Below are 26,068 nucleotides of genomic sequence, written 5' to 3' on the forward strand. Positions count from 1 at the left end.
CTTCCTATCGCTACTCATTGGGTTTTCTTATCAGCATCCACCATGGGCGCCATAGACATCCCCGAGCTCAAGTACACCCCGATCGAGGAGATCCAGGAACGGGTGTCGCGCGTGAAAAAGACCTTCCTGGAGCACAAGACTCGAGACGTCGAGTTCAGACTTGTCCAGCTTCGAAAGCTCTACTGGGCGTGAGTTCCTCGCATATTCCGATCGTCTCTGGTCGTGACTGACCTTGCCGATAGCATCAAGGACCACGAGCAAGAAATCATCGAAGCCCTCCGGATCGACCTTCACAAACCGCAATTCGAAACGGAAGTCGGCGAGAACGTATGGTTGGAGAATGACATTGTCTTCATTTCAAAGAATCTGCACAAATGGGTCAAGGATGAGAAAGCCGACGACATCGATCTCACGTTCAAGTTTATGAACCCCAAGATTCGCAAGGATCCTCTCGGCACAGTTTTGGTTATTGGGTACGATGTGCTCTGTCGATTGTATATTCATGATCTAACTCGAATAGTGCCTTTAACTTCCCCTTCCAGTTGACTCTCGGCCCCGTCCTCGGTGCCATCGCTGCCGGAAACACTGTCGTGATCAAGCCTAGTGAGAATGCGCCAAAGAGCGCTGTTGTTATGCAGCGGATAGTTGAGGCAGCGCTCGACCCATCGTGCTACACCATCATTCAAGGAGCCATTCCGGAAACTCAGGCTCTCCTCGCAGAGCGATGGGATAAGATCTTCTTCACTGGTGGTGCGAATGTCGGACGCATCATAGCAAAGGCAGCCGCTCCGAACTTGACGCCAGTTGTGTTGGAGTTGGGTGGTCTTAACCCAGCAATCATCTCCAAGACCGCCAACCCTAGACTGGTTGCTCGAAGACTACTTTGGGGCAAGCTTATGAATGCAGGTCAGGTTTGCACTTCCCAGAACTACCTCCTCGTTGACAGGAGTCTCGTACCCGCTGTGGTCGAAGAGTTCAAGAAGGCATACAAGGAGTTCTACCCCAACGGAGCCAAGGCCTCGCCGGATTTCTCTCGAATTGTCAACGAAGGCGCCTTCCGTCGTCTGAAAGGAATGATCGACAACTCCCAGGGCAAGATCCTCATGGGCGGCACCATGGACGAGAAGGACCTCTTTATCGAGCCCACGCTCGTCCAAGTCGAGTCGCCCGACGACTCCATGCTTACACAAGAGAGCTTCGGTCCTCTGATCCCCATCCTCCCTGTGGATAGTATCGACGAGGCTATCAACATCGCAAACAGCATTCAGAGCACACCGCTAGGCCTCTATCCCTTCGGGTCAAAAGCAGACACTGAGAAGAGTACGTCCCCCTTAGACCACCGCCATCTACCAAACTAACCTCCGCAGTCCTCTCTCAGACCCGCTCCGGTGGTGTCTCCGTCAACGACGCCGCCCTGCACATCCCTACCCTCCCCTTCGGCGGTGTGGGCGAGAGCGGCTACGGTGCGTACCGTGGCCGCTCCAGCTTTGACGTTTTCGTGCACCGCCGTCCCATCACAAGCAGCCCGGGCTGGCTCGAGTCTCTCTTGGCGATCCGGTACCCGCCGTACGCAGGCAAGCTGGCCAAATTCAAGGCGGCCAGCCTTGTCGTGCCTGACTTTGACCGTTCTGGTCGTAAGGTCCGTCTAGGCTGGCTTCGGTGGATCCTCACGCTGGGCGGAGGGTCGGCTAAAGCTGGTACTGGACGGGCTGCTGTTGTTGCTGCTGGTGAGTCTTGATCTCGATATATTTCTTCGCTTTTTCAACTTGCTTGGCCTACTTGATACCATATACTTTTGTAATACCGGTCACATGGCTATATATACCCATCACTAGCTAATTTTTAATCTTCTATTTTTCTTTTTCGTCTTTCTTTACTCTCTCATTCCTGGATTATCTATTCACTGGATACGTACTTACCTTAATTCTCATCTAGTGGCCTACATCATCATGAAGGTTCTCGAACGACGCACCTCGAGACTATGATTGGGTTCAGCATTACGCTGGGATACCAAGGAATTTTGATTGAATAATCTATGTACTCTCTAAAAAATTGGTTTCATTGGTCTTATATCCCGGTCTATCTCAAATGAGTGTACCAGTGACTGAGGAACTGACCTACTCTGTTGTGGTTTTGGATCGTCTTATCTCAATTGTGCTGTATATATGTCTTCGCCATCATTGTATATTGTCTGTCGCATGCCTAGTCTACGAGCAAACAGTCGCCTTCCCGTGAGCTGCCTATCTAATCAAGGAATGATTTACCACAGAAGAAAGTATATAATCCAGATTCGCCATGCATAACGCTCGCAGGTTGCGGTTCTGCTGTACGGATCTGGCCCGCTGCTGTGGAGGATGCAGACCTAAAGACAATCCACTAAACATAAATATATTAAAAAATAAAACTGATCAGGGCAAGATTCGAACTTGCATCTTTGGTTGTGATCAGTTCCAGTTTTGGTTTTGGATCGAGCAATTATGCAATCTACCCTACACCGTACGGGTCGTTGAGGGGCACGCCGGGCCAGTTAGGACATGATACCAATACTTTAAGCATTGAGCTACCTGGTCGGTCGTGTTACTGTCACCGTTTAAACAAAATATAAATGTTCGCTTACTTTCGTCCGTGTAGTCGTTGGTAGCAGAAAAAGAAGAACCCTGGACGTGATCTAAGGGTGAACAGCAAGCAGATGAAGCGTTGGTTGTCAATGCATCAACTTTGTATCTATCTGTCCTGCAGGCTGCTCACTACCTAACCAGACCAGAGCGTTATGGGAAAATATAGAATGAATTAAACTAACCAGGGCGTTCTAACCGTAGCCAACGCCGCAACCGTAATCCGATATAGAAGACATGCATACAGTTGAGTAAGCAAAGGACACCAAACAAACCGACACAGACTACCGTCCACTCTGCGCCTTTTCTTTCACTCTTCTACAAGTTTCGCCAAAATCACCATACAATAGTACACAATAGATGTTATGTTATGTTGAGGTAGTGGACCGAGCACTGAGTGCTTGGTTGGTTGAGATCGAATGATCGCATCACTTCTTTCGACCGCGCGATTTGGAAGGATTTGCCGAGGAGGCACGGGATGTAGAGGCGGAGTTTCCTTTGCCCCTGACGGCTTTGACTTGCTTGTTCTGTTAAATCATTAGCTTGGTAGATAAATGGTGAGAGGTGGGGTACAAGCTTACCACAGCGGCCTTGGTCTTCTTCTTAGCCGGGGCCTCATCTTCGTCGTCAAGTTCATCTTCGTCACGGTCACGGCCACGTCCCTTGCCATCACCGTTCTTACCCTCCGGTTCGAACTCCTTGGCAATTGTGTTCAGGAGTGTCGTGCAGCGACGGCCAATTTCCACAGGTGTTCGGCTGAGGAAGAACCAGTCAAAGCGGAAGAGTGGGGATTCGCGGACCTCGTCGCGAATCTTCTCGTACAGGCCTTCGCCGTCGACGCCGTACTTGTCAAGCATGACAAGAAGGAAGCGGTCCTCCTCCTCGGTGTAGACCTTCTTGTTTGTGGTGGAGACGGTGTAGTTGATCTTCAGTTGCTGGAGGGGCACGCGGTACATCTCCATCTTTTTACGGAGCATCTTGCGCTGATGGCCCATTTTGCGGAGCTTTTCCTCTCCTTGCTCAATGACGCGAATATACTTCGGGTAGTCCTGGATCTCCGTAAAGCGTTTCCAGAATACATGAGCGTACTCCTCGACCTGTTCTGGGTCCTTGCTGTCCACTTCCGTGGCGATGCCGACGTAGTCAGTACGGCCGAATTTGGCTGATCCGTTGATAAACTGTTGGAAATCACGACGGTTCCACTCGGGAAAGCCCATCTCTGATAACCTTGCCTTTTCCGCCTGTTCATCTTCAGTCAAGGGCGCGGCCGTATCAATCAATTGCTGCTCGAGATCACGCTCCGCTTCACGATCCTGGAGTTCCTCCTCAGGCCCATCTGCAAGAGGCGTCTTGTAGCCAATTTCTTTGTGGAAGTAAGCAGTTTCCTTATCTTGAAGCTCCTGAAGACCCTGGGGGAAGAATTGCCAGTCATGAATGGCGATCTGCTTCGGTGCTCGGGGAACCTTGGGTTTAGGATCGGCGGTTCGTCCACCGGTAGCCAGGGCCTGGCGGTAGTACTTGTCGATGGAGTAAACCTGCTCTTTTCTCTCACGTTTCGCGGGATTGATCCAGTTTATTCCAATGTCCTTCTTTTTGTCCGCAAAGTCTTTACCATTCCACTCGTAGGCACTTTCGGAGTTGAACTTTTGTAAATCGTCAATACCCAGTTTCTCGTACTTCTTGCTGAGCTCCGCCGTTCTTTCTTCGCCCTTACGCAGAATTGCGTCAATATCGTCGTCCGTCAATGCCTTACCCTCTTGCAGGGTGCTCGTTCCGCCCTGCTTATTGAAGATCTCGGCAGCTCCATGTTGTATCATACCGAGCAACTCATCCTTTGAAGCAGCATTCTTGGCTTGTTGCTGGGCCCGGCCTTGTTGAATAACAAGCTGGTCCAATCGCAACTTCTGCGCAGCACGTTCCAGAACTCTCTCTTCAATTGCAGACTCAGTGATAAACCGATACACGACGACTTGTTTTGTCTGACCGATACGGTGGGCACGGTCCATGGCTTGCAAATCGGCCTGCGGGTTCCAGTCGCTGTCGTACAGCACAACAATATCCGCAGTCGTCAAGTTGATACCCAAACCTCCCGCTCTTGTGGTCAAAAGGAAAATAAACTTTTCCGAATCTGGCTTGTTATATTCATCAATGGCGGCGATTCGATCCTCGTGAGCTGTAGTACCATCAATTCGGCAGTATTGGTACTGTCGGAACATGCAGTAATCTTCCAATATATCTAGAACACGGCTCATTTGCGAGAAAATGAGGACTCTGCTTCCCTGGGCCTGCATACGAGCGAGAAGTTTGTCAAGAATCACCATCTTACCCGCGTTATCAATGATATGCACGTCGTTGGTGTAGGGAGGACCGGGCTCCGCCCCTTCAAAAAGGTAGGGGTGGTTACAGCATTTGCGCAGTTGCATGACAATATTCAGCAGACGAGTCTTGGATTCCTTCTTACCAGCAGCACCATTCACCGCATCGATATCTTTCTCAAGAATCTTTTGGTACCACTTGACCTGCATGGCTGACATCGGCACGTATAGGTTCACTTCCTTCTTGGGAAGGAGGCTTTTTTCGACATCGCTCTTCACACGGCGGAGAAGGAAAGGTCTTAAGACTCGGTGAAGCTGTTGCACGACAGTATCCTGGTCCGCCTCCTGGTTTGAGAACCACTGATCAAAGGCTTCCGAGTCACCAAAGACGTCTGGCAAGAGGAAATTGAGAAGAGCCCACAGTTCGTGGAGGTTGTTCTGAAGCGGGGTACCGGTGATGAGAAGGCGATTTCGAGAATTGAAAACACGGATAATCTGAGCAAGCGACGACTCCTCGTTCTTAATCCGATGAGCTTCATCAATAATAATGTACTCCCAAGCAAACTTCTTGAGATGCGACTTCTCCCGGAGGATCATTTCGTAGCTAGTGATGCAGACATCGAAATCCTCATCTAAAAGCCTCTCGTTGATTAACTTGTTGCGCTCCTCCTTATCTCCCTGTAGCACAAGGACATTGACTTCGGGAGTCCACTTGTGAAACTCTCGCTTCCAGTTGTCTAGCGTGGATTTGGGCACGGCGACAAGATGAGGACCGGTGATATCGCAAATATGTCGAAGATACCCGATAAACGAGATTGTCTGAAGGGTCTTTCCTAGACCCATTTCATCTGCCAGGATACCCGAAATACCGTTCTCATGTAAAGAAACGAGCCAGTTCAGTCCAGCAACCTGGTAGTCACGCATCTCACCCTGGATGTATGGCGGCGACTCTCGGAAGATTGTGTTAGTCTCGCCGCCGCGCTTCTCGTCGTTTAAGAGCTCAGCATCCTCCTCCTGCTCCGTCCGCCGTCTTCGGTCGCTGCTCGCACCTCCTGTCCGCGAAGTAGCTTTCCGCTTGGATTTTGTCGCTTCTTCGGCGTTCTGTTTGTCGATTTCTGCCATAATCTCTTTAATCCGAGGGTTAGGGTTCGTTTCGATGAAATGGCGGAAAAGATCTGTAAGTCCGAGCAGATAACGGAATCGCCGAATGGAGTCATCGTCCTATGATTGAATACGTATGAGACACAACAGCACCTTGTTTGTATCAACAAGGTGTCTAACCTTATTTTCATTCAAAGAGCCATGTTTCTTGCCGAACATATTCTTCCTCATCTGATAGGCCTCCGACCTCCGCCTTCGGCCGTCTGGCAAAACCGGGTCGCCTGCAACGCTGCTTGCAGTGGTGTTTGGGTTCGTATCCGAGTCCTAGCAGATAACTTTCTTAGCTGATGTTGCGAAAGGAGACCTCTTCGGCGGTCGCAAGTATTACCGTGTAGTCTGGTGTATCCTGGTAGCCCTTGACAGTTTAGCATGTGCTCGAGTTCCAAGAGACAGCACAACAGCGCACACTAATCTAAAAGAGAAGGACGCCTTCACAACATACCGTCATCTTCGCGTCCAGGGGGTCCACGGGCACTGAAGTGGGCTCCTCGTTCGCGTCTGTCATCGGAGTATCTGCTTGGGAAGGAGGATCGGAAGCTGGGACAGCAGCGGGGGCCATATTTGCCAATTGCGCGACCTGCGCGAAGCGGTAGAAATATCGTCTTTAGTGTTCAAGATGTGCGTTAATCGAAATTCAGGTCAGGCGGAACTATGTAGTTCGGAGTATGTAGTAATTCACAATGAGATGGGTATTTTTAGAAGATGGAGAGAATTGAGGCCCAGAATATGACGGCCCAAACAAAGAGTGCACAAGGCGCCGTCCAGACCAAACAAGGCGTGAATGACGACGAAGCGGCAGGGTTGGATGAAAGGACGCCGTGGATGAGAGTCGCGGATGGCAAAGGCAAAATGGTGGATAGACGCGCTAATTGGCGCGCCGTTTACCTTACGGCAGCACTGAGTTATTCCGCACGGAAGATGAGTTTCCCCGCGGTGGGTCACGTTACCATGACCACAGCAGAAAGAAGAACGTCGAAGGTGGTTCCCATCAGACATATCTCGATTCTGTTCCAGTTTAGAGCTTTTCCTTCTGTGACGCGGGGATTTTTGTCTGCTTGACGGTCTGGTCTTTTCCTTATTCTACCAGTTCGCTCTCATTTATCCTTTGCTTTGGGCCTACAAGTTTGCCCGAGCACCGCTCACTCTCACCCCTCCTCCTACTCGAGTTCGGTACCGAGAAACAAAGGAGAAAATTCCCGCTTAAAAATAAACAAGTTATCCAGGCCTGATCGCAGCTGCTTTCACAGTAGCTGGAACCGTTATGGACTCGATGAGGTCTCTCAACACCTCATTACCGAGTTCGACGCCCCGCCCGCCTTCGGAGCAGCTCCTCCAACAGTTCAGAACCGCTGCCCTTTCGGTCACCCACCTCTACAAGAATGCTGTGTTTGCGGAGTCACAGGCAAGGCAGGCCGGATATCAGGAGGCGATTGAAGATTTGTTGCACTTTCTCGACAGGGAGAACCTCGGTTTGACTGATGGAGAGGGCTGGCTGGTTCGACAATGGGCCACGGAACGCAGTGATGGCCTGGCGCATACAAGCGACGATGACGATGCGGAGAGGACTCGAAGCACTACTCCTGCTGTAGCACGCAAAGAACATTCTGAGCCAGAAGCCCCTCGACAACAGACCAAGTCCACGTCACCGCATCGAGAAGAACAAGCTGCCACCCAGCAACCCCCCTCTACCCCTGCCGCCCAGCCCTCCGAACCTGTTATCCTTGATCGACCTCCGCTTTTTACTTTCGCCGCGGGCCCAACGTTTCCGCAAGTTCAAGAACAAGAAATGGACATGCAAAACTCAGACAGCGAGTCTCCATCACCGCCGAGTGATACGGCCGCCACAGTCTCTGTCTTAGCACGGAACTCCCGCCAGCAAAACCGCCACGGTAATCTGACTCGCCCAAGCCCACGAAACTCAACGCGCGAGTCTCCAGTCGGAATAGGGTCAAAGCGAAAGAACCAGTTCCCCGACTTTTTTGATTTATCCGGAATGGGAAATAACCGAGATATATTTGGAGGCGGCAAACGAGGTCGCTTTTGCTAGAGGCACGATTTCTTCGAGCCGCGGTTCGAACTTCGTCACGCCATAGTCACGCAGCGGTTGTCATTTCTATTCTCTCGGAGCATATAGTAGGAGTATTGCACATGGTTATCTCATTGTTTTTCTTACATTCCTATCCTTTGGGGCTGCAAGATCTTTTGTATCCTTTTTTTTCACTTATCTTGGTTTATACGCATTACATTCATAGAGTCTACCTGATATGGAGATACCCAATGAAGCAAATCATTTCCCCAACTTATGAATATTTTCTGCGTCCATACTTATTTATACATGTCCCTATAAGAAGCCTCTGCAGTCGTAAAGTCGTGCAACTGGGGTGTCTTCAGGCAATTGCCCGCCAAATGCCTAAGCCAACGAGCGCTGCGGATATGGTTGTAATTCCCAACCGACGTGACCCCATCTTGTATTTGGTAGCACTTTGCATGATCGTCTTTTCTTGTTTTCGCAGATTCGTCATGCCGGTATAGTAGCTGTATACTCCGAGTCCGACGAATGCAGCAGAACCTAGCCATGAGCATTAGCCTTCCGTAGTCAATGTCCCGCCAAAGCTCGGACAAGGACCGTCACTGACTGATCATACTCACCAGTGGCTCTGCAGGAGAAGCAGTCTTCAAATTCATCAAGAGCGACCGGAGGTTTTGCCTTTGAGTTCTGCACCCCCAGGACGTTCTCTTCCGTAGGAGCCGCCATAATCCTGGATTGTGGACAGATATATCGAACATTGCAAATCATCAAGATGCGACGGGGAAACAAAGGCAAGGCGGCAAATGGCGGCAGAAACAGTGATGAGTTCATTTGATCATGTCGGCGTGGTTGCAGGGTGAGATCGCCGCTACTACAACTGAGCTAAACCGTTACTTAAGATCAAGCTGGAGAGCCGTCGACACCATGAGCGGCGAGATTGATGCCCTCTACATATACGACGAGCAGAAGTGCGTGCCTCCATTTCTATTCGCGGTACACTAATCTAACAGCGTTGGTTGCTCTAGCCAGCCTCTGGTCGAACAGGTCTATCGCTCTCGTCCGCCCTCCGCGGCGACCATCCGGTCTCTCTATTTCGCTCATCCTGCGCCGCGCCCGTCGCTGATATATTTTCCAAATACGTCACCGCCGGTGACGGTTCTCTCCATAGTCGAATCAAATCTGCATTTTCTGGCGCTCTCGGAGGCCGACACCGAGCCCCTCCTCGCCCTCGAGTTCCTGCATCGCGTTGTCGATGTTCTTGAGGAGTTCATCGGAGCGCCTTTGATTTCGACGAAAATACAAGCAAACTACGATGTGGTGGCTCAATTACTCCATGAAATGTGCGATGCTGGCATCGTGTGCAATACCGAGTTAAATGCCTTGCAGGAGGTTGTGGAGATGCCGGGATGGATGGGGAAACTGTTGGGCAATGTTGCCTTGCCTGGGTATGCACTCGCTCGTAATCTATTGGATATGCGACTTACTGACATGCATGGCCTTGTTAACGTAGATCATCAACACCGATCTTAGGGCAGCCCGGGCTTAAGCGGCAATCATTAACGTCCGCCAATGCAGCTCTTGGACCGGCCATCCCCTGGAGGCGACCCGGCGTCCGGCATACTTCAAACGAGCTTTATGTTGATATAGTGGAGTCGCTCACCGTTACAATGGCCCCATCGGGACGCCTGCTGTCTGCTTTGGTATCAGGAACAATCGCTTTCACGGCCAAAGTATCCGGTGTCCCGGAATTGGTATTATCTCTCACGGCGCCCGGAGGTCAACATGCTATTGCGCGTAAGATGGAACTGCCTGTGTTTCATCCATGTGTCAGGCTTGCAAAGTGGCGCGAGCAGCCGGGTGAAATGAGGTTCGTTCCTCCTGATGGACGATTTATCCTCGCTGGATATGAAGTGGACTTGCTGCCGCTCGACCCTAGTCTCGATCACCCTCCAAACCACATGGAGAAGCTTTTTATCCCCACCATTGTTGACATACGAAAGTCGCTTGGTCCTCTGGGCGCTGATTTCGAGGTGCGGTTGACGCTCAACGCAGACTTTCCCGGGTACCCGTCTGGAAATCGAGCTGGAGCAGGCCGGGGAGGATCTGGGACCTCCACTCCGTCTTTTCTTGGCGGAAACAGCAGTAATCCTGGTCCGCTTCTGGAGGATGTAGTGGTGACAGTGCCAATCCCTCAGTCTGTACGAAATATCTCAGACATGAAAGCCAGCCGCGGTGAGGCTTTCTTCAACCCCGGACGGGGTGTGCTAGAATGGAAAGTCCCAACTAAGGATTCGGGGAGCATATCCGGAACCGCTACCCTTCGCTGCACGGCTATCGGTCATAGTGCTGACGACCTCGAAGAAGATGATGCCGAGGCCGATGCAGAGGCTACTCTATTACAAGGCTACTACGACGATTCCGCGGCAGTATCTTACCAGCAAAATTCCGGACCAGACCTTCTAAAGGCAAAGCCGAAGAAGAAAAAGAAGAAGGTGAAGAAAGTGAAGAAATCTGCATCATCTCGCCGTGGCGCGTCAGTATCTACGCCTGATATTGACGCCAGCCCCGAAGGCGAGACACCCGCCTCAGACCTGACCTCCGACCAACAACCACAACCTTCATCTTCTCAACCACCATCACATCCTGGAACCCCTTCTCTACCGACCCCTCAACCCTCATCCACCCCACCGCCACCACGTCCCGAATCACCTTTCTCCATATTTCACACAGCGCCGCGCAAAACCCGAACACAGATCAATTCTAGCCTTATGCCGAATTCAGCCTCTGTATCATTCTCTGTACGAGGCTGGCTCCCCTCCGGCATAAAGGTTGAGAGCCTTACCATCGACCCGCGCCGAAGCCGTGGCCTCGGCGAGGGCGTGAAGCCATACAAGGGAGTGAAATATATATGTGTTAGTCGGAAAGGCATAGAAAGGAGATGTTAAACCATATGGTTGCATTTACAGGAGCGCAATTTTTGCTACGCCCATTTGGTTGGCAATGTATGATGAGCATGATGTGGCTTGGGTTTCTCAAGGTTTCTGCTTGCTAGGTTGGTTTCTGTATATAGAAGCGGGCTGAACACGCATTTGGGATGCGTTGCTTATGACGTGGACGATATTAAATGAGATCTACTGAGTCATCTATTGATGCTTCAGTTTATGCCTTGACAATGCGTCAAGTTGTAACTCAAGACGGCCAATTCCCATCCTGCTATAGTAATGAGACTGGTTCTTGCATTTCCTGGATAGAGATAGATGCTGAAGTGGAAGACGTCATTGGCATTGATGGTATGATACAAACAAATCTAAGAATATTCCCCCAAAGCACATGCATAAATGACGTGTTGGTCAGTCCGATCACTGGGGAAGTTGATGGATCACAGGGAAATGACTCGCAACCCTAATCACGGCACGGAGCGAGCACCGGCTGGAGTTTGCGAACATATGCTGTCGAGCGCGGGACTGGGTTGTCGGCAAGTGAATAGGTCGAGAGTGTAGACGAAAACAACGATTGAACGGCGAACGCAGTCTAGTACATGCGTTTCTCGACCTTCCATGGGTTGCTGAGTTCGAAGCCCTTCGGCGCCTCCGGGTTTGTCGATTGGCCTCGTAGGGTGCCTGTGAGTCTCAAGTCTCTTTCCATCACTTTGTGCAAGCGTTGATTAGTGGTTGTGCCAGGAAAAGCAATTGCGAATGGATAGTCGGGTCCTGAAGGCACATACTTTGCTGGAGAGATGTCAGCCATCGTGTTCCGCGCAAATCGCGCGGACAAAGCGCGCAGTAGAACTAAAGTAGGAATTGAACGGGGCTAGGAATCCTTACTCTATCCCACAGATCCCTGTTCCACCGGGCCTTCTTGCCCTCATTTGCGTAGGTCTTCACGACCGAGAGACCGACACCGGTCACACCGAACATCTGGGCTCATCAGAATAAGTTCCTCAAAGACTGTGTTCGGAGGAAGAACATAGAGTCATCATGCCAGAGGAAGCGCAATGGCCTCCGATAGCTCGACGTTCAATGTTCCCTCATGGCCGATACGGAACCGGACGGCCGGCGGGGGCACGTACAACAACAACGATCCCATAAGGGAGCAAAGCCTCAAAAGGAACGCCCATGATGAGTTGTGAGGTATGAGAAACGCAACGGCAAGAGTTGAGATCGAAAGCAATTGATCGATGTGGTCTGCGTCGCAGTGAAGCCGCAGCAATAATGCACCGCCGTTCATTTGTCGGTTCTCGAGGTCTGGGCGGGAGCCCGAAAACGGCTTAGTGCATGCGACGGGCGGCTGAGTCATCACGCTTTCAACATCACAGGCAGGAGAAGGTGGCGAAGATGGCCGTCGCCGAGCGCTTTGAATGGTGAAAGAAAACCCCTTGGACGACTGTTGCGCTGTCGACCTACGTGTCTTCCTACAATCTGTTTGAAGTGGCTGTTCTGTATGCCTGAGAGGTATGATTTCCGGCCCTGATTCAACGCGTTACGTGCCATTGTTAGAACCCAGTGACTTTGGAGCTTCACTGATACTTTTCCCGGATGCGCAGTGGATAGGAAGCGGTGCCGCCTATTGATTTGCGCACTTTACGGCTCCGGCGCATTCGATCATTGGATACTTCGGGTCCAAGGCCATTCGTTCATGTTCCCGATGCTCGTTGCATGCGGCTCCCGATGATTGACGACAAGCGACCTTAGTCTCAACTATCGGGCTTGCCTTCATTTATCCCTAGAGATAAACCACAGCGGATACAACACTACTCAACGGATTCGTTAGCCCTTCAAGCTGGCGACTGCAGTGACATACACCATGCCGGCAACCGTGCCGCCGGCCGCCAACCATGAATTGAGACCACCGGCGGAGTACTTTGTGGATAGTGATCAGGACGCCGAGGGAGAAGAGACCGACCTCTACCAGATGGACCAGCAGCTTCAGGATGCTGTGCACCGCGCATATTCGGGTGAAGTCGCGGCGGAAACGGGAACAACCGAGGTTGACGAGGATTTAGACGCTGAGGGAGAGGTGGATTATGACCATGTTTTAAATGGTGAAGTCGACGAAGCAGAACCTGTTGGAGCTGTCAAGATTCCGAAAGGAGCTCCAACATTGGAGAACGACGATGATGCGGACGCGGATGCGGACGCAGAAGAAGATCCAGAATTCAATGAACAAAGCGAGAGCGAGCGAGCAGGCTCCAGCTCATCGAGCAATCGCGACTCCGATGAGGAATGGGAGGCAGAAAGTAACGGCCGTGCGGAAGCTGAAGCGGATAATAATACAGTTCGCGGGAATTGCGTGTAAGTGCGGCCTAGTACATATGTCGAGTTCTCGCGAATCCGAACTAACATAATGCGAATAGATTTTGCAATCAAGATGAAGACCATGACCCTAGCGATGACTTTGAGGAGTATCTGAGCTGTGCTGTTTGTGGCGATCACTGTATGTTGATTTGCGGCCCTATCAAAATAAAGGCCCAGCCAGAACCCCGGAATTTAGCGGACCTCTCACTAACTCGGCAACCCGACAGCTCATCGGCAATGCGCCCGTGAAAACAATGCATTTAGCGATGCCGAAGGTAGGCCGACACTGCACCTTGTCTTTTGTCGTTCTCCCTTGCATGCCTTGCATGATTTTAATTATTCCTAGATGCCGGCTCTTGGAGATGTCCAACCTGCCACAGCGAGGACTTGGAGCCGAGCCCCAAAGATTCTTCGCATCGAAGGAAAAGCGGCCCGAAGAACATGAACAAGGAGCTTTTGCCGGCTCATAGTGGCGAGGAAGGTTCCGACTTTCATTCCATCTTCAATACCGTGACGGTTGACGACGAGCTATTAAACAGCTCGCGATCGCTGCGGAAGCGCAAAACGCAATCCGCCGATGCAGAGGAACACACACCCTTTCTTCGAAAACGACAGAGACAATCGCCTGCACAGGTCGAGCGAGACGACTCGCAAGATCAGATCCAAGAGGACGGAGATGCTTTGTCCCCGGTCCGCACCCGTTCTCGGCGTACACGGAAGGATGAGCCGGAACATTGCCGGGTCGTAGTGAAACAGTTTGGCAAACTCATCGTGGCCTTCCGGCTGCATGAGACCAAATTATCCAAGATCCTCAATTCGCGCAGTCGGTCCTCGATCAGGAACCGAAAAATCCTCAAACAACCTCCACCACAAGAACCTCCACAGGCACACTTCGCGCCAATAACACCTGCCTCTTATTTCCCCTCTCTTTATTCATTCAGTGATCGTGAGCTGGAGGAGTCCTCAAAATCCAAGCCTTATGGAGGAATTCTTTCTGAGACAGATGCTGACACATCCAAAACATTACCTACCCATGCTGACCGAGAACGCTTTGAAGCCGCGCGACAAAAAGCTGAAGAGGCATGGCAAAAACGTCTACTGGAATCCGAGACTGGCGGCGAGGCTGCGCAGCATGCTTCCCAGAAAGTATCGGGTCCTCCATCAAGGATCAAGTATATCAATTTTGGCGGGTTTGAAGTCGAGACATGGTACGCGGCGCCGTATCCTGAGGAGTATAGTCGGAATCGAGTGCTCTACATATGCGAGTTCTGTTTGAAGTATATGAATTCAGACTATGTCGCGTGGCGCCATAAACTCAAGTGCCCCGCGAAGCACCCTCCTGGCGATGAGATCTATCGTGAAGGTTCGATTTCGATCTTCGAAGTGGACGGACGGAAAAATCCCGTATACTGCCAAAATCTGTGTTTGCTCGCCAAACTGTTCCTGGGGTCCAAGACGCTTTACTATGACGTCGAACCCTTCCTTTTCTATGTCATGACCGAGTTCGACGAGTTAGGGTGTCATTTTGTGGGATACTTCAGCAAAGAGAAACGGCCCAGCTCAGCGAATAATGTCTCTTGTATCCTTACTCTACCAATACACCAACGAAAAGGCTACGGGAACCTCCTCATCGACTTCTCTTACCTTCTCACACGCATCGAAGGCAAGACAGGTTCGCCGGAGAAGCCTCTTTCTGACATGGGCTTGGTATCATATCGAAACTACTGGCGACTTATTTTGTCATACCAGCTACGAAATCAAAAGACGCCGCTCAGTATCGCCGAGCTTTCTGAGCGAACAGGCATGACGGCGGATGATGTTGTTTCGGGCCTGGAAGCCTTACGCGCTCTAGTAAGGGATCCGGTGACCAGGACATATGCTCTTCGTCTCGACTACAACTACTTCGAGGAATGTATTCGCGGCTGGGAAAGCAAAGGCTATGTGACGCTTAACCCAGATGCTCTTGTTTGGACACCATATATCATGGGCCGGAATAACCAGTCGCAATTCGATCGCGCCCCAATACATACCGTTGCACCGCGCGAAGGGCTTGACGACGAAGAGGATGAAGCAAAGGAACTAGTTGAAGAAGCTTCCAAGCAAACTCTTACCACCGGCACGGCTAGTGCCGCAGTTGCGGGTAAGGTGCATGAACCTGCAGGGCCTCCTTCCACGGCTCTCCTGTCCAATAGTAATGGCGTCCACCATCGAGCATCCACAGACGCATCCAAGTCGGCCGAGCAAACGGAACCTGGGCCTGCGAGCAACGTTCCCGCTTGGCGGTTCGAGGTATACCCGCCGGTTCAAGCACCAGTGTCCAAGAAACGTGGTGCCCGTCCTTTTGGGCCTAAGTCATTCCAGAAAGTTTCTATCACTCCGAATACCACTCGTACCAGTGGTCGCAGTACGCCCCGAAAAGCGTCATTCCTGTCAACTATCAATCCAAACGCGAATGAGTCTGGCGTAAGGCGGGGTCGGAGTGCGAAGCTGTTTGATTCCCCTTCAATAGACACGACAAGCGTGGCTACCAACGGTCTAGAAACTGATCAGCTTGAGCTCTCCGGAGAAACAGGGGCCACCAGCGGACAAGAGCCTGCCCCACCAGCGGATGAAACAGCGCGTCAGGAGACTCCAGGCCTGCTTGAAAACCCAATTGATGCCCAAGTATCTCCCAAAACGAATGGCATCAATGGACCGACAGCTGTTGAAAAGCAGCAAGAGCCGGTGACACCTTCGAAGGGCAAAGGTGTTGGAGGTAAAACAAAGCTGACACGGTCCGCTAGTCGAAAATCAGTGGTGGAGAAGATCGAAATGCTTATACCTGCGGAGAGTGAGGGGGTTGGGGTCCCTGACGATCATGGGAGCGAAGCCGATGCAGAGGGTGATATTGTTATGGACGAGACATAAATCCCCCGCACAGGGGACAGGCTACGATGTTAAGGAGTACGATTTGGCATGGGTGGGCGTTATTAATCATTTATATTTGATATCTTATTCTGTTTTCTCCGTCTCTGTTGTGCCAAGCAAGGAGTGGGCAGGAACCGGAGTTCTTATGGTCTTTTCGCCTGGGCTTCTACTTCTATTCTTATCGAGTTTCTTATCAAGAACAGTGGACTGGCTTGTAATCCGGTTCGATTGGTATAGTGGCAATCCAACAAGTCTTGAATACATTCATTTGAATAAATCTATAGAATATAGATGTACCTTATAGTAGCCGGTAGTTCGTTGCTAGTTCGTGTACTCCACCAAATCGGGCTAGCGGCGCCTGACTCGACGGAGTACTCTGTTTGTTTAGCACCCCTACGTGATATGGTTGTACACATTGGCTACCCAAACATGTGGGTATTCTTCTCATGCAGGCCAGAGGCTTAATCGCCGAGGAAACCTGTCCGCACGTGGAGAACAACCCTCAAGCCCGAGTCACACCACTGCAGCAAGCTTGATTCAACGCAGCCAATATTGACGACGAACCGAAGATCGTTATGTGCTAACTTTTTAGGCACTACCGCTCTATCAAGTTAGCAATAATGAGCCGGCATTCGAGCCGTGACGGGTGATCGGATCACTTCCGGTGCAAAGGCAGAGCAAGCGGTGCCCGCATCGAGTCAACGTCAGGAGGGGTATACGGGATACGGGGGGCGTCGGACGCCAGCCTTCCATGCTCCACCGCATGATCACCACGGTACCAGCGGGTTGGAATCATTGTTGGCGAGACACTTTACTGAAACGAGTTACAGAAGGCAAACCTTGAGGCGCACTAGCGAACTCTCCACTGCTGATTCGGTATCGATGTGCGAATTTGCCGAATTTTTGTTGACGAACCAAGCAAAAGGCCTTATAGTCCATAGAATATTGGCATCGCAACTTGGATGCACCGGCATATGTCGCCTTCCTGTCATGACTTTTCACTCGCCAGGGTCTATTCGGCTCTGGATGTCATCAAATTACTGCCGGGGAGCTGGTACCTGCATTGATCACCATTATCATTTGAGTTATCTGCATGATCTACACTCGCCAGGGACCGGTTCATGCAGCACGCACGTACCATGGTCTCCACATCCAACTCATATAACTACTGTCAGTGTCCTCGGGCACTGGCTGAGCATCCTGTAACGGCATCTCTCGTCGTCAACCGTCAGGCGTATCATTCGTCTGCTCCATACACATCATGGAGATTCCACCAGACGTTCCAACCTGCGCGGTATTCACGCCATACCTCTATGTAAATCTGAAGGCAAAGTACTGACAACCTAAGCTGACGTGCCTGATCTCCGCCATCGGCAACTCGACATGTTCCTTCACCGATCTCGACTGCGTTTGCGGCGATGCTCAGCTCAACGCACAGTCTACAGCCTGTGTTCTCGGGTCCTGCTCGGTCATGGAGTCCCTAAGTAAGCATCCAAGCTCCCCATCACTCCCAACCCAGCCCGCTAATGGAACCGCAGCCGCGAAGAATATGACCTACACCCTTTGCCAATACCCGTATAGTGATGATACGCACGTTTTCCCTGTTACCAATATTGTCGGCATCGTCGTCGCGATTGTTTCAGTTGCGATGCGCCTGACGAGCCGCGCTATGGACAAACGATTGGGCTGGGATGACTTACTTATCTTCGTTGCTCTGGTAAACTTTGTCTGTGCTGGTAGTCACTGGAGGAATGCTAACGGGAAGCTAGCTTTTTGCAGCCGCTATCTCCGGTATTGGAATCAAACGTAAGTGTTCCGACTTTTATGGTTGTATTTCTTCTAACGCCCCGCAGTCAAGGATACTGGTCTAGGCAAAGATATATGGGCCGTGCCTTTCGATGATATAAGGAAGACTCTCAAGGTGGGACCTACGCGTAAAGCGCCTGATGTGACTCACTAACAACTGCGGCAGCTATTCTTCATTGAGGAAGAGCTCTACGGCGCATGCATTGCCATTGTCAAATGCTCCATGTTGATGCTCTATCTTCGTCTTTTCCCAAACCGGGGCCTGCGCATTGCCGTCTACATCACTCTTACTGTAACCATCATGTGGGGGCTCGGAGCCGTCTTTGTCCTGCTCGGTTCTTGCCAACCTATATCCCACTATTGGAATGAATGGGATGGGGAACATGAGGGCAAGTGTATCAGCCAGAACGATATTCTTCTCGCGCACTCCATTATCAACATTCTTCTTGACGTTGTTATTACTATCATGCCTCTGCCGATTGTGGTCAAGCTCCACATGCCGCTTGGGAAACGACTTGGAGTGATGCTCATGTTTGGCGTGGGTATAGTGTAAGTCTACATCCTACATCCGCTCCGTCCCACCGCTCAGCTCTAATACTCAACAGGGTCACCATCATAAGTATCATGCGGCTCGTGAAAACAGTAGGATTCAACAGCACACAAAACCCAACAAGTATGTCCACAACCGTAATTCTAGCCGTTTGTTCTTAATGCTAACAAGACACACCAGAGGATTTCGTCCCTGTCGGAATATGGAGTCTTCTCGAGTTCGACGTCGCCATCATGTGCGCCTGCATGCCCGCAATCCGAACGCTCTTCATCCGCCTCTTCAAACCACCAACCGACACCTACGCATACGGCTCAAACCGCTACAACTACAAGGGTAGCGGTGCGTCCGGCTCGCACTCCGGAAACGGGTCTCGCGCCCGCTACTCAACGCATATTCCCTCAAAAGCGCACAACAACCCACCGAATCTTGACTCCGTTGGAGGAATCCGACTTGAGCAGGAGTTTATCCGCCTGGAGGAGGTCGAGGGCGAGGATGCGGATGCAGATGCTGGATGGTCTAAGCAAGATACCCATCACTCTTATGAAGACGCCAGATCCCACTCTGCAGCACAATTGGTCCGCAAGGGGACTCCTTGAAGTTGAAATGCCACGTCATGCCTTTCTTTATTTCTATCTTCTTCTTGGTTGAGTCAGTCTTGTTCGCTGGACTGACTCCCCTGGCGCGGAATTCCCGCGTTCTTGCTGGCCTATTAGGGGCTGCGACTCTTCTTTTCTTATGTATATATACCTTACTTACAATTTTATCTATATCTGCCGATGTATGATTAATGAAAATAACTAATACCACACTTCTTTCTTACGGTGAATTGGATCAGCGAAAAAAGAGGACACTATATAAGCCTGTCCAGCAATTCAGCAGTTGAACACAGAGGACCCCGAAGTGAGATATATTCATGAAACAAACCGGATGATGTCCAGACACCATCCATCTAGATATTGACAAAATCTATGTACGACCGCTTTTATATGCATGCAATATTAAACCCTCGTCGTCAAAGCATTATAATGCTCCCCAAGCCCATACGTATGCCGATAATATGCCAACCAAATCACCCTCTTCTTCTGCTCCTCCTCATCAACATCCCCATTTGCATCTCCCGACTCAATCTTCTCAATCCTCCCATCACCCTGTACAACATTAATATCCACCCCGTAAGCCCGCGCAATAGCCTGCAGCTCCAACTGCCCGCCCCACTCGGCCGTAAGCTTAATCTTCCGCGTGTAAGCGTCTATCGGCTCCTCCATGAACGGCTCGAAATCGTCCTTATGCTCGCTGATAAAATCCGCCGTGACCGCGCGCACAGCTCTGTACCCATCATGCTTGGGACTTGCAACTGTATCCACGCGCGTCTGCGTCGTAGATTGCAAAATGATTCGGGAGGGGTCTGGTCGGAGTCCGAGGCCCATTTCGTCTAGTTGTGTGGCGACCGCGGAGAAAAGACAGTGCCCGTCTGGGTTGATTTCAATCTCCTTGAGCTTCAGCTTCTTGAAGGAAGCGTCCATGATCTCTTTCTCATTGCCGCGGTGGTTCGTTTGTGTCGAGGCTTCTTCTTCCGCCTGTGCTGCGGCTGCGGCTTGTTCGGCGGCGCGGCGGGCTAGACGCGCTTTTTGTCTGTTTGGTTTCTTTCCGCGGGAGGTTGTGCTTGGTGTTGAGGAGTCCGTCGATGGTGTTGGTGAGGGCGATGCCGATGTCGATGCCGATGCTGAATCTGGTGTTGATGGCTCTCCAGTTCCGCTTCCTTCCTGTGTACTCTCCGACTCCTTGGTATCGCCATTCGTCGCAGCCTCACCGTTCAAGTCAAGATCCTCTAGAGCATCAGCAGGTGGTGCTGTCTCGCCGTTCAATTCCGCGATCTCGGCCTGGTGGCGCTCCGTGAGTTCTCGCTGGAGTCGGTCGCACTCATCGTTGATTCCGCGGCGGGTTTTCTTAGTCGCTGACTTCTTCTTTTGTGTTATACGGGCTTGTAGGTCTTTTTGCTCTTTGCGGTGGCGGGAGAGGAGGTCTTCCATTCTATGTGTTTGTTCGAGGCGTGGCGGGATATGATGCGGTGGCAGAATGCTGTTGAGGCTTTTGTGGGAGTATGGGGGTCGAGGGGCTGTAAAGAGTGTTAAAATTGTCCGATATGAAAAAGATTGTGCTTCTGGGTGATTTATGAGACTAAAGCAGTGAAAATGGACTGATTACTGTGACACTACTGTCCCTGCCGGAGATCAAAACTTGTGCCCCGCCGATATGAGGTCCCACTTTGGCACCTAATTAGGCATAGTGTGTATTATGATCCATCACATCTGGGGTAAAATTGCTCGCAACTTTGACACTCCCCCCTAGTTTGAGCAACCACGGTAGTTATTACTTTGGCAGCTCCTGTACACGTCTCAGCCATGCCCAATTCTCCTGATTGCCCATCCCTGTCACTGGCGGGGACCAGTAGAAGCAATCGGCAGTTCTCCATTACGACGGACTAACATTCTTCCTGTTGTGAGCCTCGGCCCAGCTCGGTCTGGGGTGCTCTCGGTTGTCCAGCTGGGAGGAGGCGATGCCTCGTTTTCCTTGTACATAACCCTCGAGACTTCACTTGTATCATATATTGCAATATTTTCTTGCTGGTTTAGTTTTGGCAACAATCATTAACCTCATAATGGATGTCCAAAGCCTATTCGACGTCAAGGTAGGCCGCCCCGTCCTCCGCATTTCCCCTGCTGCGACTGTACAATATAGCTGACCCTCACACCATAGGGCAAAGTGGTGCTGGTCACCGGCGGCGCCAAAGGTATTGGCCGCATGATCTCCGAAGGCTACGTCACCAACGGCGCAACCGTATACATCTCGTCCCGGGACGCCAAGGCGTGCGACCAAGCCGTTCAGGAGCTCAATGCGCTCGGCAAGGGCAAAGCGCACGCTATCCCGGCGGACTTCTACAAGGAGGAGGATATCAGGAAGCTTGCGGAGGAGCTGGGGAGGAGGGAGAGCAGTGCGTGCTATCCCGTGATCTTCATGCCACGCGTAGAACAGAAAGGGCAGAGCTAATGGGTGCTTTGCGCAGAACTCCACGTCCTCGTCAATAACTCCGGCTCAAACTGGGGCGCGCCATATGACGAGTACCCGTCTGCGGCGTGGACGAGGGTCCTCACGTTAAACCTCCACCGTGTATTTGACCTTACGAAGCTCGTTACGCCTCTGCTAGAGAAGGCCGCGGCGCCCAATGACCCTGCTCGAATCATCAATATTGGAAGTGTTGATGGGTTGCGAGTTCCTGCGTTGGAGACTTTCGCGTACAGCGCTAGCAAGGCGGGCTTGCATCATATGAGCCGGGTGCTTGCGAATCATTTGGGGAAGAGGAATATCACGTATGTGGATGAACCCGCTACCGGGTTGCTCGCCGCTCTTGAGGTGATAATGATGCTGATACTGACCGCTTCTAGATCGAATACTCTCGCCTGCGGCCCATTCCAGAGTAAGATGATGGCAGCGACATTGAAGAGCTTCCAGAACGAGATCGAGGCTGGCATTCCGCTAGGACGTATTGGAACGCCGGAGGATGTCGCGGGTGCTTGTCTGTTTTTGAGTAGTCGGGCTGGAGCGTACATCAATGGGTCGACTATCACGGTGGATGGGGGAAGTGTTGTGGCTGCCAAGCTGTAAAGTATATATCTTGTTTCGAGTGCTAGTATAGAAACGATTAGACTTGCTGGGCAGTGTGCAGAGTGATGGGATATTCCCTGACTATCGGCTAATCGATGCTCAAGCGCATGATTCCAAAGAATCTACCAGACTGCATTTCCTTATACCTTCTCAAAAAAATGCCCCTTTAAATAATGCACTATAGTCTTGAACCTGCCCATACGTCATGACGCCGGAACCGCACACTGCAAAGTAATCCTTAGTACCCTTAGTACTCCGGACCATAGATGACCACCCAGCATCCTATCCGATCGCACAGACCAACAGAGAGCAGCTGACAAGTATACGAATCTCCGCGCTTCAAGTCCAAGGACAATAACAAGTCCGACAGTCCACTACCGATCCAGCGGTAATAATCGCCGAGCCCGTCAGCTGTGGAGGCTGAGCACGCTGTACCACCGTTTATCGCAAAATCTAACGCCAACGGACCCAAGCAATTGGCCTACAATATTCCCGCTCGTGATAAAGTCGTAGTCTAAAGTAAAATGAACAGCATGCGACGGATCCGTGGGGTGGAGAGTGGCGGTGGTTAGTATTGGGTTTGGTAAATGCCTCACACTGGAACCAGCTCTAGTGTACCCGGCTTCTCTGTCAAGTCGATTCACGGTTGACATCGGCCAAAGAGTAAGCTCGACAAAGAGAGCCGATAGCTCTTGACGGTGTGGCGTTTGCTAAGCCACTATGGGATATAAAGGGCATTTCCCTTTGGTAGGGTCGTTCTGCAGCTCTGCTTGTTTTCGCTGGTATCTCACCATAGCTCACCAGAGCTTGCTCGGTTCCGGAATAGGACCAGGGGTACTCTACCGGGCCAACGCTGCCATTGAGCTGAGCTGAGAAAATATGCGGAAAATCCCATTGAATTTTATCCTCCTGCACTGTGAGCTCTTGTTCTTGCTTGCTATCGCTACGGGCGTGTTACTGATAAGCGCAGACGTGTACATCATATTCCTCGGTCTCCTAGGGCTCGCAGTGTTCTTACCTTACGGCAATGTGAGCGGCATCGACTCGTACTTCTTCGGTGTCAGTTCATCGACGGAGTCTGGGATGAACCCGTACGTCAACCGTGTCGTTTGTGACTGGAATATGCAGATGGGGAAGGGACAGCTGATTGAATGATCCAGTGTTGATCTGAAGGACCTCAAAACCTACCAGCAGCTTTTTCTATACTTCGTACCCATTGTGTCAAACTTGGGCTTCATCAATATCCTCGTCGTTGTTGTACGGCTATATTGGTTTGAGAAGCGGCTGAAAGAAATAGGTATTCCTTTATATGCCTTTCAAGTGTTGCTCTTGACATCAATGCTGACGTTTTTGTCCCCTGCAATAGCGCCTTATGTTCTCCGTCCACGTTCGCAAGCACGCAAGGGGAAGGGCAAACAGTCTGATCAAGAGGCACAGTATGGTGTAATCGCCAATGGACAAGGGTCTGCCGACAACGAGTCTCCGGGAGAGAATAAAGCTCCAGAAAAGATACTCGAAACAGGCTTCGAGACCGAAGCTCCAGAAAAAGGAAGTCTGGAACTAAGCAGGAAACCTACAGTTACCTTCGGCGACGCATCCAAGGCCTTGTACATCCCTCCACCTTGGGAACGTGATAGAGGTTGTCCTATCATTGAGGTTGATCAAGCCCCTAGCAGAGATGGTTCGTTGTCCCTTCTAAAGACTTTCATGTGCATTGAGATGCCTTACTGAACCATCAGACACAGACGACGATGCGGCCAATGATACGATTGACGAGGGAAGCCGTCGACAACTGAGCAACGTATCTCTGAATCGGACTGGTACCCTAACGTCTGTTCGGGCCCCCAGTAGACCTTATGATTCACGGATTCGGCCTGCTGTTTCACTGTCCAGGGATGCAAACCTCCCGGGACTTTCCTCACAGGCTACGTTAGGGAGGAACTCGCAGTTCTTGAACCTGACGACGGAGGATCGGGAACGTCTTGGTGGTATTGAGTATCGCAGTCTTCGCCTGTTGTTGAAGATTGTCATAGGTATGGGCATCACGATGAGCGCGGCGAGCCCAGAAGAGCAATGCTAAAATCGAGCAGCATACTACGTGGGTCTCAACTTATTGGGTAGTATGTGCCTAGCAGCTTGGATTCAGCATGCGAAAGCCAAATATCAAGATTACCTTGATGATTGCGCCCTCAACAAGGTCTGGTGGTACGTATCGGTCGTTACAGTCGAAGAGTCGTTGCCCGTTCGATGTTGACTGGTACAGGGCCTTTTACTCGGCACAGACGATGGCGAATAACCTAGGGTTGACCTTGACGCCGGACTCAATGGTAACTTTCCAAGATGCAACATTCCCAATGTTCGTCATGAGTTTCCTTGCGTATGCTGGGAACACTCTCTATCCATGCTTTTTGCGACTGGTGATCTGGATCATGTTCAAACTTGTCCCAAAAGACTCGTCAATGAACGAACCGCTCAACTTCCTCCTGAGCTATCCACGTCGGTGCTATGTGCTGCTTTTCCGCAGCCGGCCAACCTGGGCCTTGGCTGGAATCATCTTTGTCTTGAATTTCGTCGATACTCTTCTGATTCTACTCCTGGATCTCGACAATCCCGCCGTAAACCATGTTCCTGTTGGACCACGAGTTATGGCAGCAATCTTCCAGGCAGCATCGGCTCGGCATACTGGCACTGCCTCGTTCAACCTAGCAGACGTGAACCCGGCGGTGCAGTTTAGTTTGCTCGTCATGATGTATATTGCGGTCTTTCCCATCGCAATCACCGTCCGAGCTTCAAACATATACGAGGAAAAAGCGCTCGGTATCTACTCTTCAGAGCCGGAGACAGACGAGAACAGGAAAGGGTACATTTTGACCCATATGCGAAACCAGCTTAGCTTCGACCTGTGGTACATTTTCTTAGGTATATTCTGCATCTGCGTTGCAGAATCGAAGAGGATCATGAACCCTGCTGAGCCAGTACGTTTTGACTTTCTGCTGTACACCAAAGCTGTTGATTCGCTAACAATAGCAGGGGTTCTCCGTCTTTGCAATCTTCTTCGAAGCCGTTTCTGCATAGTGAGTTTTTCCTATTCGCCATACAGGATAAGAATCTGACACGCGCAGCGGCAATGTCGGGCTTAGCTTAGGATACCCTGGCGCTTCTACATCCTTCAGTGCCCAGTTCTCGATCTTCAGCAAACTCGTGGTCTGTGCGTTGATGATCCGAGGACGCCATCGAGGACTGCCGAGTCAGCTGGACCGTGCAGTCCTCCTACCAAGCGACCGCCTGATAGAGGATGATCGTGTAACCTTTCATAGATCGAAGAGCTTGTGGTCGGAGTACCGCCCGTTGAACTTGAAGGTTCGGCGGTACCACACCCGATGACGCCTATAACTCCGTAGGAGCTTCTTGCTGGTCTTGCGATCGGTGAACCGGTGAAGTGGCTTGGTTGACAGGCGTGGGATAGACTACCGAAGTTAAGCTTAGATTTCAATAAATCCTGGACAGTTTCGTGATAGAGCAGACTTTGAGCTGTCAATTCTGACAGTTGCAGGGCGCTAGCGTAGAAAGATTGAGATTATGATGGAAGAAATGAAGGAAGATCAGACAGGTGGGGTGGATGCATCATATCGAGTGCTGGTCGGACTCGTTTAGTCCGCGGAAGACCATCACGTGGCTCAACTGTAAGCCCAGCCCAGCCTCCAGCTCCCCCTTTGTCGCTGCGGGTA

The 26,068-nt window shown here is 51.1% G+C and overlaps 9 protein-coding genes across 9 annotated transcripts; 7 read left to right on the forward strand and 2 right to left on the reverse strand.

Moving 5' to 3' along the window:
- Positions 1-42: 42 nt before the first annotated feature.
- Positions 43-1,738, forward strand: DSM5745_10908 (hexadecenal dehydrogenase; the record flags this gene model as incomplete). Its single annotated transcript, XM_026752924.1, has 4 exons — positions 43-188; positions 243-473; positions 521-1,320; positions 1,368-1,738. 4 exons carry the CDS (start codon positions 43-45, stop codon positions 1,736-1,738), a joined length of 1,548 nt encoding a protein of 515 aa, XP_026598562.1.
- Positions 1,739-3,043: 1,305 nt separating this feature from the next.
- DSM5745_10909 (putative SNF2 family helicase/ATPase) lies at positions 3,044-6,650 on the reverse strand (the record flags this gene model as incomplete). Its single annotated transcript, XM_026752925.1, has 5 exons — positions 3,044-3,142; positions 3,197-6,151; positions 6,212-6,355; positions 6,420-6,446; positions 6,534-6,650. 5 exons carry the CDS (start codon positions 6,648-6,650, stop codon positions 3,044-3,046), a joined length of 3,342 nt encoding a protein of 1,113 aa, XP_026598563.1.
- A 702-nt stretch (positions 6,651-7,352) lies between these two features.
- DSM5745_10910 (uncharacterized protein) lies at positions 7,353-8,138 on the forward strand (the record flags this gene model as incomplete). Its single annotated transcript, XM_026752926.1, has 1 exon — positions 7,353-8,138. One exon carries the CDS (start codon positions 7,353-7,355, stop codon positions 8,136-8,138), a length of 786 nt encoding a protein of 261 aa, XP_026598564.1.
- An 819-nt stretch (positions 8,139-8,957) lies between these two features.
- DSM5745_10911 (putative AP-3 adaptor complex subunit mu) lies at positions 8,958-11,065 on the forward strand (the record flags this gene model as incomplete). The annotated part of the gene is made up of 3 exons (XM_026752927.1): positions 8,958-9,088; positions 9,146-9,565; positions 9,631-11,065. The coding sequence occupies 3 exons, from the start codon at positions 8,958-8,960 to the stop codon at positions 11,063-11,065; spliced, it is 1,986 nt and encodes a 661-aa protein (XP_026598565.1).
- A 1,858-nt stretch (positions 11,066-12,923) lies between these two features.
- On the forward strand, positions 12,924-16,321 carry DSM5745_10912 (putative histone acetyltransferase; the record flags this gene model as incomplete). The annotated part of the gene is made up of 4 exons (XM_026752928.1): positions 12,924-13,411; positions 13,474-13,553; positions 13,642-13,689; positions 13,761-16,321. 4 exons carry the CDS (start codon positions 12,924-12,926, stop codon positions 16,319-16,321), a joined length of 3,177 nt encoding a protein of 1,058 aa, XP_026598566.1.
- Positions 16,322-17,582: 1,261 nt separating this feature from the next.
- DSM5745_10913 (CFEM domain-containing protein) lies at positions 17,583-19,273 on the forward strand (the record flags this gene model as incomplete). Its single annotated transcript, XM_026752929.1, has 8 exons — positions 17,583-17,615; positions 17,670-17,805; positions 17,860-18,038; positions 18,091-18,127; positions 18,175-18,242; positions 18,294-18,676; positions 18,733-18,800; positions 18,858-19,273. The coding sequence occupies 8 exons, from the start codon at positions 17,583-17,585 to the stop codon at positions 19,271-19,273; spliced, it is 1,320 nt and encodes a 439-aa protein (XP_026598567.1).
- A 402-nt stretch (positions 19,274-19,675) lies between these two features.
- Positions 19,676-20,707, reverse strand: DSM5745_10914 (deubiquitinase OTU2; the record flags this gene model as incomplete). The annotated part of the gene is made up of 1 exon (XM_026752930.1): positions 19,676-20,707. One exon carries the CDS (start codon positions 20,705-20,707, stop codon positions 19,676-19,678), a length of 1,032 nt encoding a protein of 343 aa, XP_026598568.1.
- A 629-nt stretch (positions 20,708-21,336) lies between these two features.
- DSM5745_10915 (short chain dehydrogenase/reductase family) lies at positions 21,337-22,340 on the forward strand (the record flags this gene model as incomplete). Its single annotated transcript, XM_026752931.1, has 3 exons — positions 21,337-21,366; positions 21,435-21,669; positions 21,742-22,340. The coding sequence occupies 3 exons, from the start codon at positions 21,337-21,339 to the stop codon at positions 22,338-22,340; spliced, it is 864 nt and encodes a 287-aa protein (XP_026598569.1).
- An 879-nt stretch (positions 22,341-23,219) lies between these two features.
- DSM5745_10916 (putative potassium uptake transporter) lies at positions 23,220-25,724 on the forward strand (the record flags this gene model as incomplete). The annotated part of the gene is made up of 9 exons (XM_026752932.1): positions 23,220-23,256; positions 23,311-23,431; positions 23,501-23,637; positions 23,707-24,021; positions 24,080-24,373; positions 24,431-24,545; positions 24,604-25,315; positions 25,371-25,414; positions 25,463-25,724. 9 exons carry the CDS (start codon positions 23,220-23,222, stop codon positions 25,722-25,724), a joined length of 2,037 nt encoding a protein of 678 aa, XP_026598570.1.
- Positions 25,725-26,068: the final 344 nt, after the last annotated feature.

This window comes from Aspergillus mulundensis (assembly GCF_003369625.1).
Source record: "Aspergillus mulundensis strain DSM 5745 chromosome Unknown scaffold_17, whole genome shotgun sequence".
Lineage (NCBI taxonomy): Eukaryota > Fungi > Ascomycota > Eurotiomycetes > Eurotiales > Aspergillaceae > Aspergillus > Aspergillus mulundensis.